Here is a 17,490-nt window from a genome sequence, read left to right on the forward strand (position 1 = left end):
CGGCCCCATCAGGGGAAGGAGTCCGTTAAAAACCCCGCAGAGAGCGAGGGGGGGGCGGGGCTGCGGCGCGTACCCGGGGAAGGAGAGTGACTCGCGCGCCCTCGCGAGGCTCCTACCACCGTTTTGCGCGCGCGCACGGCCCGGCCAGTGTCTTGGGACTGGGGAGCGCGTGCCCGTGAGCCAGGCCGCCGGGCCCGAAGTGGGCAGTGGCGGGGGGACAGAGCGACACTTGTGTGCCAAGCCATAGTGGGGGGGAGGAGTGCAGCGGCCAGTGTCGCGCTCAACCCGCGGACGGGACGGGCACCGCGCAGCGTGGAGGGGGGTTTCACTTTTACGTTGTGCCCGCTCTAGGGGGCGGGGATCGAGCAGCTCCATTGCAAGGGGAGGTGGGTTGTGTATTGCATTGCTTGCTGTTGCATTGCATGCGGTGGAGGGGGGAGTGATGAGATCCTCGCGCGCGTCGTAGGGGAGGGTGGTTGCGCGCGTGGGTTGCATGCAGGTGAGGGGGACAGAGGCCTAGGGTTGAACCAATGCTTCGTAGCATTCTACGTCGGGGATGGAGACAGTGTAGAGAAACCCTAGCGCATAGGGTAGAGGTGCATTGCTGCTCATTGCAGTACGTACCCTAGGGAGGCAGGGAAACCCCAGCACGCGGGGGCTGCACGGGTGCATTGCTTAGATTACCGCGTTGCATGCCTTTAGCCGGACTGCGAGGCCCTAGCGCAGGGAGCAAAGGGTTGCAGCGGGTGCATCGTTACATGCATCCTTTGGAAGCTGCCCTGGTTAAATATAGCCCGACCACCACCCGTGCAGCAGCAAGCTCGGAGCCGCCTCGGCTCCGTCCGCGCGCGCGCGCACGAGAGACGCGTCCCCCCCGGACGAAGGGGGAGGGGAGGACGGCGGCTGAGCGGTGCGCGCGCTCCCGGCCGCGGCGGTAGCGGCGCTGCGCGGCTGCTTGTGTGCGACCAACAGGGGAGGAAGATGGCGGCCGGCGGCGGAGGCAGTAGCAAGGCCTCCTCGTCGTCGTCGTCCTCGGCGGGGGCCCTGGAGGCCGCGCTGGACAGGAAGTTCCAGTCGGTCACCAATACCATGGAGTCCATCCAGGGCCTGTCGTCCTGGTGCCTGGAGAACAAGAGGCACCACAGCACCATCGTGTATCACTGGATGAAGTGGCTGAGGAGATGTGAGTGGGAGCGGGGCTCTGGGGATGGGGGGGGCACCATGGCGGGAGGTGGAGATGGGGGGGGGAGGGCCGGGAAAAAGGAATCACGGTCTCATTATCTGTCCCTGGAGGAAGTGGCTGAGGAGATCGAAGGGGGCACCAGGAGGGAGGGGGGCGGGGCACCACAACCCCATAATCCTGCACTGAAGGGAGAGAGGCGAATTTAATGACTTGCCATCCAATCACTGAATCAGGTTATCCGGGGTCATGGTGGATTCTCCATTACTGGCAGTTTTAAAATCGAGATTGAGTGTTTTTCTGAAAAGCATGCTCTAGGAATTATTTTGGGGAAGTTCACTGGCCTGTGTTGTGCAGGAGTCTGGCTAGATGATCACAATGGTACCGTCTGGGCTTGGAATCTGTGAATTGGGAGAGTGAGGTTAGGATGGAGGCATATGGGGTTGTGAGAGACTTTGAAGGAACAACTCCTTTCTTCCTTTAACTTTCCCTCTATGTCTAATCCCTTCTCCCTATTTTCCAAACCATGTTAATCCATATATATCCAGGATATGAATCCCCTCAGATTTATCTAAACCCTATTAATCAAGATATGTGCTCCCATGTCTCTTACTCTATGATTCCCCCTCTAAAAACTCCTTTAATTTGTATTTTATTTATATTCCTCTCTGTGCATCAGGTTCTCAGTGGCTTCCTCTATAGTTATTTAAGCCACCGTACTCCTACCCAAATGTTTCCTATGCTGTGTTTTAGATAGTTTTGCTTATAGAGTCCAAGTATCAGTCTATGTATAGCTGGTACAGTTTGAGATGATTTGTAAAATGCGTTGGGTTTTCTTAGCTTGAAAAATGCCATTATTCAGTTATTGATACAGGTGATGATTTGTGGTGTTAATAAGAAATAATAGAAACACATGGTACCTCTTAAACAAGGATCTTTACAATCTATTTAAGAATTTATAAATTCTTGCTTATGAATTTTTAGTGATCAGTTGGGAACCCAGTGGTTTAGTTTAAATTTTGTAATTGGTTGAGGTCTTTGTTTGTAGTTCAGGATGAGTCTGGGAAATGTGTAGCATTGCTTGCAATTTTTTGTGTGTGGTATTTGATTCACAAGCAGAAATGTTCGGTTTGAAATGGAAGTGAGTGTATAACATTTACAGTAATAGACATTCTAACAGAACTTCACTGAAGTCCGCAAACTGTAGTGGGAATCAATAGAATGTTTGGGTTGGGGAATATGGTCAGAGATGAATGGGAGATAACTACTTTGTTGTACCGCAGGTTTCAAACATATATTTAATAATTGATATTTAGTCTTCTTCCATCTTTATTTCACTTACTGACGTTAAGGCTCTCTGGGGCACAATTATCCGGAGAAGAAATTTTTGGCTCATATAATTTCTAGACAAGCTGTTTTAGTCTCTCACAATTTCATCAGAATGGCATTAGCATTGCTGTATTCCTTGCAGTATTAACCAGTAGCTGAGGAAGAGTCTCCAGAATCATGAGTTGTGCACTTATTTATACTTGCATCTGAAAGATTTTAGTATACAATTCCAAGAAAAAAATAGGGATGTAAATTAACCACCCAGAACATCAGCTCTCATATTTGGAGGCTAGTCACTCCCACTCACTTCCAAAATAGTAGTCTTTTTAGATGTGGGTAGGAGGAAGAATATTGGATATTAAAATCAGATTCAGAGCGCCCTGGCCATAGTTGTATTGTTGACTTGAGAGTGGAGGGGTTAATTTTTTTCACTACTCTAAATATGGTTTGATCATTTTTGCTGGAATTGCCCTTTCATATGTCAGTAAAACATTCAAATCTAATTCAGGAGCTGTGTCCTGCACTTGCATTATTTATTCTAATCTGAGCAGGCTGAGAAATGCAGTGAATTAATTGGCAGAGTAGATTAAGTGTTGTGAATCTTGATACTTGTGAGGAGCAGTTATTAGGGCTTGAATTGCAGGTATTTATCTAGATGCAAAGATGATGGTGAGTAGCTATTCCATGCTACTTCAGTTAACATAACTTGTTTGCATTTTAAAATCGCACATCAATTCTTCCTGGAAGTCTGAAAGTCTCAAAAGCAAGACTTGCTTGTCATTTTGAATAAACTGAGATGTATCTTGAAACACGTGTAAATGAAAATTAAGGTTTTGGAGCTAGTCTGCAAGTAAAGGGGCCATGAGAATGGGACATTTGCAACCCAGCTAGCATGGGGGTCAAAATATAAAACTAAACTATTTTCCCTGCCTTTTAACCAGCATAAAAACCATTTAATGGTTGGAACTTTCAGCAGTACAATTGTCTGATTTAATCTCAAACTGTTTAAAATTTCAGCATCAAAGGTTGTAATTAAACTTTATTTTCACACATGTGAACTCAGATGTGTATCTTAGTGAGAAGTGAGTCTTTCTTCTAGGGATTGCTGGGCAGAGCAAAATAGTTAGAGTAGTGCCAAGGAGTTAAGTTGTGTCTTTTAATGGTATAATGCAAGAATCAGAGTATTAGCTTTTAAGAAATTGCTTTTGCCAAAACCTCTAATGACCTCTTTCTTGCTAAAGCTCAGAATCAGTACTCCATCCTTGCTCTTCTTGATGTCCTGTCCTGTCATGGCTTCCATGACTCTGTCCTCTCCTGGTTCTCTTCCTACCTCTCTAATTGCCCCATTGCGTCCTTTGGAGTATCCATCTAATCATCCCCAGATTTCTGTGCTGTTTTCACAGGTTTCTGTCCTTGAGTCCCTTCTTCCTCTATAATTTACCTCTGGGTAATCTCACCTGCAAAGAAAATACAATTCCCATTTTTCTCTGCTGAGGACTCAACAGATCTAACTCTTTATTCGAGACATGTCCTTTTCTGTCCAAACTAAAATCTCAGTCTGTCTTTCTGACATCTCCTTGTGGATGCCTAGCCATCAAACTCAGTGATAAACATGGATAAAACAGAGCTCTTAATCTCGCCCTGTTCACTGTGGACAAAACCCTCATCCTGCTTGTCACTCAAGCCTGTAACCTGGTCATCATCTTTGAATCAAATCTCTCTCTAGTTCCTCATAGTTAGGCTATGTTTAATTTTGTGTGTTAGGGCCTTTCTTATTCATCCACATTTCTAAAACTCTTGTCCATGCTGTCCTCTCGCATCTTGATTACTGCAACATCCTCCTCTCTGTCCTTGACAAATGCAGTCTTGCCCCACTCATAGCCATTCTGAATGTTGCCACAAAGATCATTTTCCTAGACCATTGCTTTGACCATGTCACCCCTCTTTTTGCATCCCTCCTCTGGCTCCCTCTTCTCTATCACATCAAATATAAACTGTTTTACTTTCCATTTGAAGGAGCTTCATGGCCTGTCTGCTTCCTACCTGTCATCTCTCATGCACTATCGAGATGTTGACTTCCTGCCTCTAATCAGTAGATGATACAGCTTCCATCGCTCACTTGATACATTTTCAGACACCTTCTTGCTTTCTCACATGCTGCCCCTCACGCTTGAGAGGAACTCCCCATAAACACCACAAAAGTAATAATGCTCCTTAAAATCACATCTTAAAACTTTTCCTTTTCTATCATCCCTACAAAAACTTGACAACAGTTAGGCTGTTGTACTGAGTCCACTGTGGCCTATCATGCTGAACCTATTATGTCTCATTGTTTCCTTGTAGTCCTCTGTCTCTCTGTTGTTTCTTGTCTTGTACTTCGGTTGTAAGCTGTTTGGGGCATGCACTGTCTTTTAGTTATGTTTCTACCGTACTTTCATGTTAATCTTTGTACAACCCCGTTTATCCGACCCTCCCTTATCAGGCTTTCTGTATTTAACTGAACAATCAGCATGCACAGGTCCAGAAGTGGGCAATCTTTCCTGTAGCCTATAGATGGTGCTGCAGACTTGCACTTTCCCATTCTCTGGCTTACCCAAATTTTTGATTTGCGATCTGGCGCTGATCCTGTTTAGATTGAATAAACGGGGGTTCTGCTTGTTTAGAGCCCTGTTCTGGACTATTTTTGTAATCTTGCTGTTGTCCTGCCCCGCAATTCCCACTCCCGCATTGTTTGAATTTTTATCTCGCTATTATGGCCGCGTGTCCTGTGGGATTCCAGTCTGCTGCAGGGATGCTTGTACTTACATTGAACTGAAAAATATATGGTGTTTACATCTCTTAGAAGGGTGACACTGTTAAAGCATTGTGCAAAAATTAAATTGAGCAACATTATAGGTGGTGTTTCTGAAATATTTGGCTTATACAGTTTTTATGGGTTTTATAAAAGCATTTAAACATATGAATAAGAGAATTAGAACTTTTTTATGAATTAGAATATTTATTGTCTGTAGTGACATTAGCACCACTGTTTAAAAAAAAATCATTGATTTTCAAGCTTCATGTTGCAAACTGGTCAGGAAGAAACCTTCCCAGTCAAACCTACCATCATATAATCTTTCACACTTGGCTAAGTTCTCATCCAGTGGTTTCTACCATCCTTTGGATACTGCTTGAGACAGAACATTTGTTGATTTTTGTTTTGATATTTGAGTTATTTTTCTTTAATTCCATAGTTTTCTTCCTCTGTTTCTATTGTATAGTAAGTATGTATGTGTTGTCAAATCCTGGCAGATTTTTTCTCTTCTACATTTCTCTACTTTACGTCTCTTAACAGAAAAAGTACTGCCTAATTCTTGTACAAGAGATGTAAAGCTATTTGAATGGGGCAGTTCCTTTTTTAATGCAAAATTAGCACTGACATTTAGATATCTCTGTCAGCATGATTGAATTACCTCTTCACCAGTTTAAGGTTTGGTCTAGTACTATAATCATAAGGATAATGACCACTTGCTTAAAGCTGAATGTTTCACTAAAATACACAATGTTTGCATTATAGAAGTATAAAGTATTTAATACTGTAAATCACTTTTTCTCCAAAACTCACTACTGTGAATTAATATTGTAGAAGACTTTCTGACAGGACTATCTACTCTTTTCAGTGTGTTTACATAAATACTACTGAGCCACAAATTAAATATAACTGCTTTTCAAGTCAATAAGCCATGCATTTATTCACTTGAGACATGTTAGTCCATCAAGCAATATAAAATCACTTAAAAAAATGCAGGAGGTGCACTTGAAGGATAATTTGAAAAACATTTGACCATAGGCAGTGTAAGATAATAATGCAGTTTACTATTTCATGAGAAGAACTGATGTTTCCTTTACAATTTGTTGAGACATCATTATAGAATAAAAGGTCTCTTCATTCATTGATTAATAATGATTTATTCAGGTTCCTCACAGTACGTTAACCTCATGCATTCCCAGATTATCACTTGCATAATGCAATGGTATGATTGAAATTTGCTGCTTTTTTGTATGTGATTCTGTTTCATAGAAGCAATGTGCAGTTAGTGTGTTCTTACTTTGATATAGTTGTTAATCACTAAAACACTGCATATTATGCCTTATGTATGACAATAGATGTAGTAGGAGTGGCCAAACTTCCTGAGCCTCATACAACAATCTTCAGAAGTACAAGAGCTGTTGGCATGCCTGCTGTGCCTTGGGGCGTCAGCCCTGTGGCAGAGTGGTGGGGCTTTGGTCTTCTGCCCTGGTGAATAAAAATCAATGAGGTTTTTTTTTTTTTTTTTAATAAAAAAAAATCGGATTTTTAATTTTTTTTTAAAACCAATAAAATACTCAATTTCTCTCATTTAAAAAATAACTGTTACAATTAAATCTCACCACAAACATGCTAAACCTACACTTAGTCTCATAAAAATGAATTAAACTGTGAACCAAAATCAACTGTCACGTGTGCAGTTTTGTCACAGACAATGCTGCAAACGTGGCAAAGATGAGAAGATGCTTAGAAGAAGAAATGGAAGGATGCTCGTTAATAACATATGGCTGCAGTGCCCATTTAATGCATCTTTTAGGCAATGACTTAAGTACGTCTTCTCCAGGAATAAAAGAAAATGTTGTTGAAGTCGCAGAATACTTCCATAACAACCATTTTGCTTCAGCTTCACTGAAGAGAGCAGGAGGATCCAAACTAATTCTCCCTCAAGATGTTTGCTGGAATTCTGTGGTTGATTTATTTGAACAATTTATTAAGAACTGGCCTATTCTCATAAAACCTTGCGAAGAAAACCATGATAAAATAGATGGAAGTATCTCATCTAAAGTATCTAACGTTGGATTAAAGAGGAATGTGGAGGATATGCTCAGTATACTGAAGCCTGTATTAATAGCTTTAAACTTCAGAGAAATTGTTGCTGCACATTGCTGATGCTGTTGAAATTTGGAAGGCACTTCAAGAGACATTGAAGAAAGAAATACCTCACCAGAAAGTTAAACTGCAGAACAATAAAGAAGTGAATGGATCAAGCACCAACTCCACCTCATTTTCTTGCAAACTTTCTTGACCCCAGATATAAAGGTAGATGCCTAACTTGTGAAGAAGATGCTGCTGCCATGGCATGGGCATCTCAAAATGACTCCTCAGTTATGCCAGTCATAATACATTTCGGGGCTGGAGCGGAACGATTTAAACAGTACATGTTTACTGATGATGTTTTGAACAAAGTCACTCCCCTGAATTGGTGGAAATCATTAGCCAGGCACCTTGAAACAGAGTTCCTTCAGTTGCTAAGCCAACTTTTCACAACAGTAGCTTCCTCTGCAGGCACAGAGAAAATATTTTCATCGTTTGGTATTCTTTGCTCAAAGCTAAGAAATTGACTGGGTGTTGAAAAAGCAGGAAAACTCATATTTCTGTTTCAGTCTTAAGAATAAAAATGACAGTGGGAGTGGGGAAGATGAGAGCTAGATGTAGAAGTTTTAAGGACAGCGTACGTTTAGTGTTGTGATGACTTAGAGTTAATAAAATTTGAAAATTAAAAAAAAGAAAGTTTAAGGACAACTGTCAGCCGGCAACTCAGGAGACTGCTGCAATTGCAAATGTGAAACATTTAATAGAATATAAGTGCTATTATGTTTGTGTGTGTGTGTGATTTAGTTCTTGAGCCTCACTTTAACTGTAAAAGAGCCGTAGATTGGCCACCCCTCAGATATAGCCTTCAAACAAATCAGAGTTGATAACATACGTTTTTTGTAGTTTGTAATTTGGAAAGATTAGAACCAGTTGACCCTAACTGAAAATATAAATCTTAATTCTGCCTCGGGTGCATGTGTTAAAAGTTCAATATCATGAAAACTATTGTGATGTTTCAAGTACTGGATTGTGGCATAGTTAATTGAATTTGGCTGATAGAAGTAACCGACTTTATTTGTCACTTGAAGAAATCTATAGGGTGGTTGATTGTAAAAGCATATTAAGATCTATGGATGAAAAGCACTAAAGAAGAGATAAGAATTGTTTTTATTAACAAACATCTTACTTTTTTTTCATAGTGTTTACTGTTAAACATAAATTTGGGGGCTAAACTACTTGAATGTCCTGTTTCATAACTGCTACTGTAGTTAACACAGCATAATGAAAACTGCAAGAAAAATAATAGCAACAATAATAGTCCATAAATACTTGAAAAATGTAATTTTTTGCTAGTCAGTAATGAGTGAAAAGACTTTCCTCTGGATTAGGGATGCAGCAACTGTAAAGTGAGCCCGTCATGAGCCTTGTAAGTTTCATTTTGCTTCTCCTGCTGGGACCCTCCTGTGGGCAGGAATAGCAGAGGCAATGGACTGTATTCTGTTCCTTCTGGGTTGCTCTTGAGGAAGGAGGAAGATAAATTAATCTAGCTTCATCATCCCATTAGCAGCCTTTGCTCATTCTGCTCTTCCACTTGGGGATCTGCAAAGTGTAGCAGTAAAAGAGTCTCGTGAACCTGAGCCTATTCCTTCTCCTAAGGAAGCATCAGAGGCAACAGGTCAGTGTCTGTCACTTCTACATGTTGCAGGTCTGCAAGAGGAGCAGCATAGTGAAATTTACAAGAATATGATCAGTTTCACTGCACTGTAGCAGCAGCTGGAGGGCATCATCCTGCAGAGAAGCCTCACCCCCCCTTCCCAAAAGGGGGAGTGTGGGTGGGCATGCTCTCACAAATGGAGAGGAAAAGCAGCAAAAAAACCCAAAACTATGTAGTAAAGGATAGAGAAGGGAAGGGATAAAAGTGGCATTTGGGCGCACATGCATCTTCTCCCCCAACATTTACATCTACCCTTGTCTTTTCTCCCCCTCATCCTCAGTGGCCAGGAATGACAGGGATGGTGAGAAGAGATTTCCTCCTGCTTGTCTACTGGACATAGTACTCCCTCTGTCATCTGCCATCCAAAGTTGATACAAAAACTGGGGGTAGAAGGGGGTGGGCAGCAGTAGCTAAGATGGGAATTCTTGACAACTTGAGATGGGAGGTGCAATCTTTTTTACTGGGTGCTGGCCTGTTAGTATCTAGTAAAATATTCAGGTCTTGAAGTTAGCTCTCCAATGGACTATGTATAGTTAGTATCTTGAATCAGATGTGACTTAATGCTTCAGAAAACACATTAATAAGTAATCATTGCATACATTTCCATGCTTGATGCAAATTCTTTGCAACTGGTGATCTCACACACCTTTAAAATAAGTTCACCATTGGTACTTGCCACAGGTAATGCCAACAACCTAAAGTAGCTTTGACTAATTCGTGCCATAGCTTTCTTCATTTGATAATTTTCTGCCTAAGTGCTGAAAAGATGTCCCCTTTAGAGTTTTGCTCTCTGAAGACAAAAGGAGTAGAGTTGAAATTGTAGACTTTACCACTGAGAGAATTAACACTTAGTTTTGGGTTTAAAAATGTACCCATTGTATGGCATGGGCATATTTACTGAGTGGATTAAAAGCATAGGTGCAACTATTGCATACAACAGGTAATATAACAGGAATACATGACTACCTGAATTGATGCTAAAAAACTACCCACTTATCTCATCATGGAGAAGCACTGAGTGGGCCTTGCACTGTGCCTTGGCTTTGAGTTCTGGTAAGAGGCAAAAATTCCAGAGTTCAAGACCTTCCTCCCTCAAGAAAACGCCTGCCTTTAGTTCTCCAAAATTCAAATCTAGACCCTGCACAAGCTCTTCAGCTGTTGGCGTGTCGCAACCTGGCCCAGTTCCCCCTATGTGGATGGTCATCAGTCTGTTCTGATAGGACAAGTCTCCCAGCTCTGGGTGGTAACCGGTCACTGTTTCTAGTTTTGGGTCTCTCAGGCAAACTTCCAGGTGCAGACCCCATGTCTGACACCCTTCTTGGGCAGTGGGACCCTACTGTCTGGCCTCCTTAGAGCCCCAGCCTTCTTGGGTCCTCAGTTGCTTGTATGTGCTCCCTTACAGTTTCTCCTCACACAATGACCATCCACATAGGGGGAACTGGGCCAGGTCCGTAGGCTAGGGAGTCCTTCCTGCTTTTCCTCTCCTTAGCCTGGCCTTCTGGCATGAGGTGGTGGATGGCCTCTCCTCACAGAGACCATTACCCATTAAATATAGTTTCTGACCCCTCGAGGGAATGTGCCAAAGCTCTGGAACTCTAGCCCCTTCTCCAAGTCAAACTTCAGTGTAGAGACTTTACCTCTCAACTAGGAGCCTGTCCACAAGAACAGTGATCAGAGCTGTTGACCCTAGTTTGCTCTGTGCCAGCTTCTTTCACATAATTCAACTAAATGTCAAATCCCTACTACAAAATGGATCCTCTAATCCACAATGAAAGTTGCAATACAAAGCATAGCCCCTGAAAAGCAATGGTGGTTACAAAACATGATTGAGTTCACAATTTGACAGATGTATCCCAGTCTATTGCAGTGTGGCTCATAGAAAGAGAGATAGTCTGCTAGTTTAGTCAGGGTCTATGTCATAATAGGATGTTAGAGATTGTAGCTAATGCTTTGCACACCAGTAACTTACTCTAAATCAAGGTTGGGAAGGAATTTTCCCCCAGTTCAGATTGGCAGTGACTTTGGGGTTTTTTCACTTTCCTCTGCAGTGTGGGGCACAGATCGTTTTCGAAGATCATCTGCATATCTCTCTCTTCATAAATTCCTGCCTTTGCAGGGGCCTCAGGCATTGGTTCACCTCGGTCCCTTTTGCTCTCTGCCTGTGGCACGCAATATCTTAGGGCTTTTCTACACTTGCACTTATGCCGGCAAAACTTATGTGGCTCGGCAGTATGGTTTTTTTCACACCCCTGAGCGACGTAAATTTTGCTGTCATAAGCACAAGTGTAGACAAGCCCTTAGTCTCTTGAGAACTTTTATATTTAGTCTAATTCTAGTTGGCTTGATGTGGGAGTGGTGGGGTGGTGTTCAGTGGCCAGTGATATGCAGGAGATTAGACTGGATGATTGGTGCTCCCCTCTAGCCTTACACTCTGACTCTAGTAGAAGTGTAAAATTGCAGCTGTGATGTTGCCATGTGTTACTGCTTGCCAGTTGTCAAACACAGACTTGTGAAATTAATTTAAATTTTTTTCCAGGTTTGTACAAACTGGTTTTAGCAGAGAGAAGGGGGAAAAAAAGAGCTCCCTTTGACAAGTCATAAGACTTCTCACTATCCTTTTCCTTCATTAAGGTTGTCATCTTGTCACCAAACACAGCTTATCCCTTGATACCCATAAGCAGATCCCCTTTCTAGATGTGTTCATGCAGGCGAGCAGAGGTGATTGGTTCATTTCTTTTCCAGAGGTTCAGTAACATCCCAAAAGTGTTTGCATTAAGCACCCTAACTTAATTCAGTGAAAGAAATAGGGAATGTGGCTAGTGGTGTTTCAATAGAGGAGGGGCAGCAAATGTAAAAGAAACTTGGCCACTGAGTGTTTTAAATTTGCAACATGTAAATTTAAATTTGCAAAGTATTCTTTCTAGTGCACGTTCCATGCCTGACCTAAAGGCCTAGTATACATGGGAAAGTTTTTTGGGTTTTTTTGGGGGGGTATAACCCAAGGCATGAATTTAAACCAGTACAGTTATACTGGTATAAATCCCTTTGTGGTCATTTTTTCTAGTGTGAGTGCCATTTTTCATTTAGCTTGTGGCTTGGGAAGGGAGTGTAAACTAACATGAAAAAGGCTACTCTTTTGCCTGAATAAAAGTTTCCACGTGAGGGGGAGGGGTTAATACCAGTATAGGGTTAACTGGTAAAATTTACCCTATGGAGCTTAGGGTCTACCTAGGCATGTCTACAGAGCAGTTAAACTCCCACAGCTGGCTCGTATCAGTTGACTCTGGCTGCGGGGTTGTAAAATTGAAGTATAGCTGTTCCCTGAGTCCTGGGACTATCCCCCCTCGTGGGTTCCCAGAACTCAGGCTCCAGTCCGTGTCTACATGGCAATTTTACAGTGCCATACCCCAAGCCCAAGTCAGATGACCTGGGCCAGCAGCAGGTGTTTAATTACAGTGTAGACATATCCATAGAGGCCTGTCGCCTGGTCTAGATCATGTTACCCAACATGTCAAAGGGACGCTGTAAGTGAATACTTCTGAATTCACAATAGGTAGATTAGAGATAACAGCTAGAAAAATCAGAACATAGATGACATAGGTCAAAGGGAATCTCTTTGGTCATCTGTTCAAGCAGGAAATGCCCTTCCCATAAACTTGTTACTATTTGACTGTTTGCATGGTATGGAGGGAGAGCAATATAGTAAACTCCAAGAGTTGTATCTCTTCTAATTTCAGCAAACATTGCCATCAAATGAAAATGAAAATCTATAAATTTCTCCTAACACTCTTACTTTTGAAAGTTAAACTATTTAGCTACTGTGTCACAACTTGTTCAGACCAGATACAGTGCAGCAAAATAAAATAAAAGCTGCATCTAGCACTTCAAAAAGCCAAAAAATAGTGACAGCAGGGAACAATACAACAGCTAGGGGAGCGAGGGGCAGAAGATACATTTCATGTATCAATTAGGAGATTTGTCTTAGTATTTTCTGTATTGCTAATAAGTGTAATTCTAAGTGCTCATATGAGATATCTAGGGCTCGTCTCCGATTAGAGCACAATACAGGATAGGTCTCTTTGCACATGCCTTATAACTGAAGCTACAAAATTAGGTGCAACATTTTTCTTTTTCATAGCTGTCTGCATTATGATAGAAATGTTTTAACTGAACGCTATATGAAACATTCTACCTCTGCTAAAGAAATGGATTGTAAAAACGTTGTTATGCAGTTATTTTAATATGCTTCCTGAATTTAGTTCACATTTGGAGTGGCAGTAATGTTGCTAAAGTGGGTTTAGTGGCGTTATGTTTATGTGGAAAGTCATGTTCAGAACAGTAGTCAGAAAGCAAGTTTACAGTTGTGGAATTTTAAAAACACAACGTTCTGTTTGCATGTTAACTGTGTGCCATTATATATAACCATGTATGAGACCTTGCTGGAATAGCATCAGCAACTGGAGGAAAGGTTTCTTCAGGCTGCTGTAGTGGTGGGGCCAGTGGCTTTTAATGGGGTATATACAGCAAGTGTATATCCCGCTTCATTCTGGAAAATGTTTTTTCCCTTGTGGAAAAGGGTTGCACCTGTGCTGCTGTCTGATGCACCATACTTTCCTCAGTGGTGCTAGTAGGAGCATGGTAAAATTAGGGCAGACCTAGTTGGAATTCTATTGGTTTGGTTGGACTGTAGGGCAAGAGCTTTATATAAGTGCACCAAAGGCATAATCATTTTGCCTTTCATCAACTTTTCAAAAGTAGCAGAGGATTTACACCTGTGCTTTTTCAACACTGCTTTTCCCATGGCCTAACGGGAGCAGGAGGGTCAGACCATCTATGCCTGTGAACCAGTGCAGTTTTGTTGCTGGGAAAGTGCTTTGTGCACAAGCAGCATTGTATGTATATTCCTGGGGGAAAAGTGAGGAGGTAATAAATGGACTAGGCACACAGAAGTGAAAGCAGCAGAGGGCTGGCCTGCTTGGGTTTATCAGTTTGCTCCTTGTGACAAGGCACTGGTAAGCAGTACACTCTACTTTGTTAAGGCTGAGCTTTTCTTTGCCCTGCCTAACCAGCCTGAGTTGAATGAAGGTGCAACATAAGCAGTGTCCAGAGGGTGCCATATCCATCCCTCCACAGCCAGAGAATTGCTTTGTTGTGTGGCCTTTTGGGGAGGGAGCGAATGAGAAAGAAAGGTGGGGAAATTCTGAAAAGCCCCTGCAAAGAAAGAGAGCTTGAAACAGCGAGTGAGGCTAGGGCTGGAGAAGATGGTACATTGGATCTTGTCCAGTGATGTTTAAATGTTCTAAAAATAGAACGCTTAACTGGTGAAATACAGGGGGCCGGTAGCGGGGAGGGGAGCTGTGCTGGGCTTGGTTTAGCTGTGGCTCTCCCACCCTGTGTGCAGAGCTGTAGTTGGCAGCTATTGCTCGGGGGGAGGCACACCTTCCCCCCGCACGTGTAGCTCCGTGCCGCCCTGTGAGCAAGAGCTCCTATTGCTCACTGGGAGTTGAGCCCAGCTGCCACTCCCCTCCCAGTTTAAATGGTAATCAGCTGTTTAAAGCATTTAAACAGCTGATTACTGTGTTTAGGCTTTTACATTCCTACTCTGGAATTGAATGTGTGGAAGGTGTTCACATTCAGAGGTGATGGGCTGAAGTATAAAACTCAAAAATAGGTTAGCTTATTGTGCTCTGTACTAATAATTAGTACTGTAGTGTGTCAGCTTGAGTTGGTTCAAAAATTCCTTTTTAAAAATCCCATTTCTGTTAAAGCCTTCTTCAAATATATACTGAAAACTTAACAATCCTTTTAAAAACATTTTTTATGAATTTTTGCTGCTCTGTTAGTTATAAGGATCTTTTCATCAAGGGAGAACCTACTACACGGGAAAGCAAGTAAACTGATTATACACAAAGCGCTTTCAAGTACAAAGTGAGCAAATTGAAAAATGAGGAAAAACTAAATTTTCTTAACTATTTAAATCATTGCCGTTGTTACTTGTAGCTATTCTGTCTGAAAAACTTTCAGATAAATAAACTTTCCAAATTGACAATGTCCATTTATAATAACAGCTTCCCATTTGCTAGTGTAATCAAATTACTCTACAAGCTAAAATCTGTCAGTTGTTGTTACTTCCCTTGGTAATATTCTTACTCCAGTCACTGCACTCAGTATGGCTGTAGTCTAGTTACCCAGCCAAGAAGGAGGCACTGTATGAGTGATTATTTTTTTAGAAGTATCAGGCTTCTTAAATTACATATGAAAAATATTTTTACAAAAATTTCATTATCAGGGCATCCAAAAACTGTGCAAGCTACAGTGCTTCTTCCTAAGCTGTAATGGCTGCATACCATACAGATTTTCTGGGCCAAACTGGCATTTTCTCCATCTAAGATCACATCTAGTATTTATTTTGATCTTTTACTACCACTCAATGTCAGTAGTCTTTATGGTTATATGGGCTGAGTAAAAGACTACAGATGTTACAAGGAGTCAGTGATTATTTACTATTTATTTAGGTTCCTTTTATAGCTAGCTTCAGAATAGAGACTTGGTATTTGTAGAGAATGTTTTCATTTAGTTGCACCTTTCATGCAAGGATTTTGAACCACTTCCCAAAATCAACTTTTCAAAATACCTGAGATAAATTAGTATTGTACCCAATTTTCAGATGAGGAAATGGAGGCAGTGAAGTGATTGCCCAAAGTCACACAACGAATGTTTGGAAGAGCGATGCATAGAATGTGGGTGTCCTGACTCCATCTCCTGTTTTAATTATTAGTCCTGGTTTGTCATCTTTGTATCATTAAGATAAATGTTGAAAAAATCAAGTTATATATTTATAAAACTTAATCAGAAATGCTAATGGTACTCTTTGCTTTGCAAAAACTGAATTTTCTTTTCATTTTATCTTTAGCTGCTTTTCCTCATCGATTGAATCTTTTTTACCTGGCCAATGATGTCATACAGAACTGTAAAAGAAAAAATGCAATTGTATTTCGGGATACATTTGCAGAAGTGCTTCCTGAAGCAGCTGCTTTAGTTAAGTAAGTGATATGTTTTGTTTGTTTGTGGGTTAATAGCTTAAAAATGTGAATTTACTTGCCATCGACCTGACAGATCAAGCTATATAAAAGTGCTAGAAATATTTCAAAGGTGTTTTCTTATTTACTCAATACAATAAATTGTCCCACTTTTAAAAAATTGTACAGCAGTACAAAGGTTATTAATGCACACATCCATGCTTTCACATTTGCAAAGAACAGAATCTCTTGCATTAGGACATTGTTTATTGATATTGATTAAAAAAAATCTTCTCCTGGCTGGGACATAAACACAGCTGTGCCAATTGAGGATCTTGATGTGGGATGGGAATAGAAAGGAGTGTACATTTGACTTTATGGAAACTGTGAAATATTTCTTAATATTGTAGAATTTCGCTGGCGTTGTAGACTAAGCCTCAGTCTATCTCCCCCATGCTGAGACAGGACTAAGTTTAACTAGATTATCCATGACAGATGTTTATCTAATCTGTTTTTAAAAACCTCCTGTGATGGGCACACTTAACTATCCTTATAGTTAGAAAGATTTTTCTAATGTCTAACCTAAATCTTCCTTGTTGGAGATTAAGCTCATTGCTTCTTGTTTTACCTTCAGTGGGCATGGGGAACAATTGATCACTGTCCTCTTTGTAGCAGCCCTTAACGTATTGGATGACTGTTATCAGATTCCCCCTATAGTCCTCTTTTTCTTAAGACTAAACATGCACAGTTGTTCAGCCTTTCCTCATAGGTCAGGTTTTCTAAACTTCCCATCATTTTTGTTGCTCTCCTCTGAACTCTCTTCAGCATGTCCACATCTTTCTTAAAATGTGGTGCCCAAAGCAGGACACAGTACTCCAGCTAAGGCCTCACCGGTGCCGAGTAGAGTGGAACAATTACTACCTGTGGCTTTATAGTTATTTGCATTTGTCTTTATAGAATTTCATCTTGTTGACTTCAGACCAATTTGTCAAGGTTGTTTTGAATTCTAATCCTGTTCTCCAAAGTGCTTGCACCGCCTCCTAGCTTGGTGTCCTCCATATATTTTATAAGCATACTGTGCAATCCATTATCCATATATTAATGAAAATATATAATAGTACCGAACCCAGCACAGACCCACTAGATATGTCCTCCCTTTTGAGTATGATTTTTCAACAAGTTATGCACCTGCTTTATCTGTACAGGGTGGAAACTTTCTAAGGCGTCTCACCATATTTTCATTTGTTGTTTGACACTCTAATAGCTAAACTGTAATTTTACTCTAGGATCAAGCAGAAGGGCTATGAAACAGGAAATGCCTATTCATTCACAAATACTAATGTAAAAGGATCTTTGTATTTTGAGA

At 41.3% G+C, this 17,490-nt stretch overlaps 1 protein-coding gene across 3 annotated transcripts in view; it reads left to right on the plus strand.

The window, feature by feature from the left end:
* The first annotated feature begins 729 nt into the window (after positions 1-729).
* The window catches only part of RPRD2 (regulation of nuclear pre-mRNA domain containing 2), a 40,480-nt gene continuing 23,719 nt past the window's right edge, over positions 730-17,490 (plus strand). The window contains exons 1-2 of one of the 3 annotated variants that reach the window (XM_067569400.1): positions 730-1,183; positions 16,019-16,148. In XM_067569400.1, the coding sequence (XP_067425501.1) occupies positions 982-1,183; positions 16,019-16,148 (332 nt within the window). In that variant the 5' untranslated portion in view covers positions 730-981. The remainder of the gene's footprint in view (positions 1,184-16,018; positions 16,149-17,490) is intronic. The other 2 variants (XM_067569401.1, XR_010924087.1) reach the window with 2 other exon arrangements.

Source organism: Emydura macquarii, unplaced genomic scaffold (assembly GCF_026122565.2).
Source record: "Emydura macquarii macquarii isolate MOO-44397 ecotype Brisbane River unplaced genomic scaffold, CSIRO-AGI_Emac_v2 contig_2924, whole genome shotgun sequence".
Taxonomy (NCBI): Eukaryota; Metazoa; Chordata; order Testudines; family Chelidae; genus Emydura; species Emydura macquarii.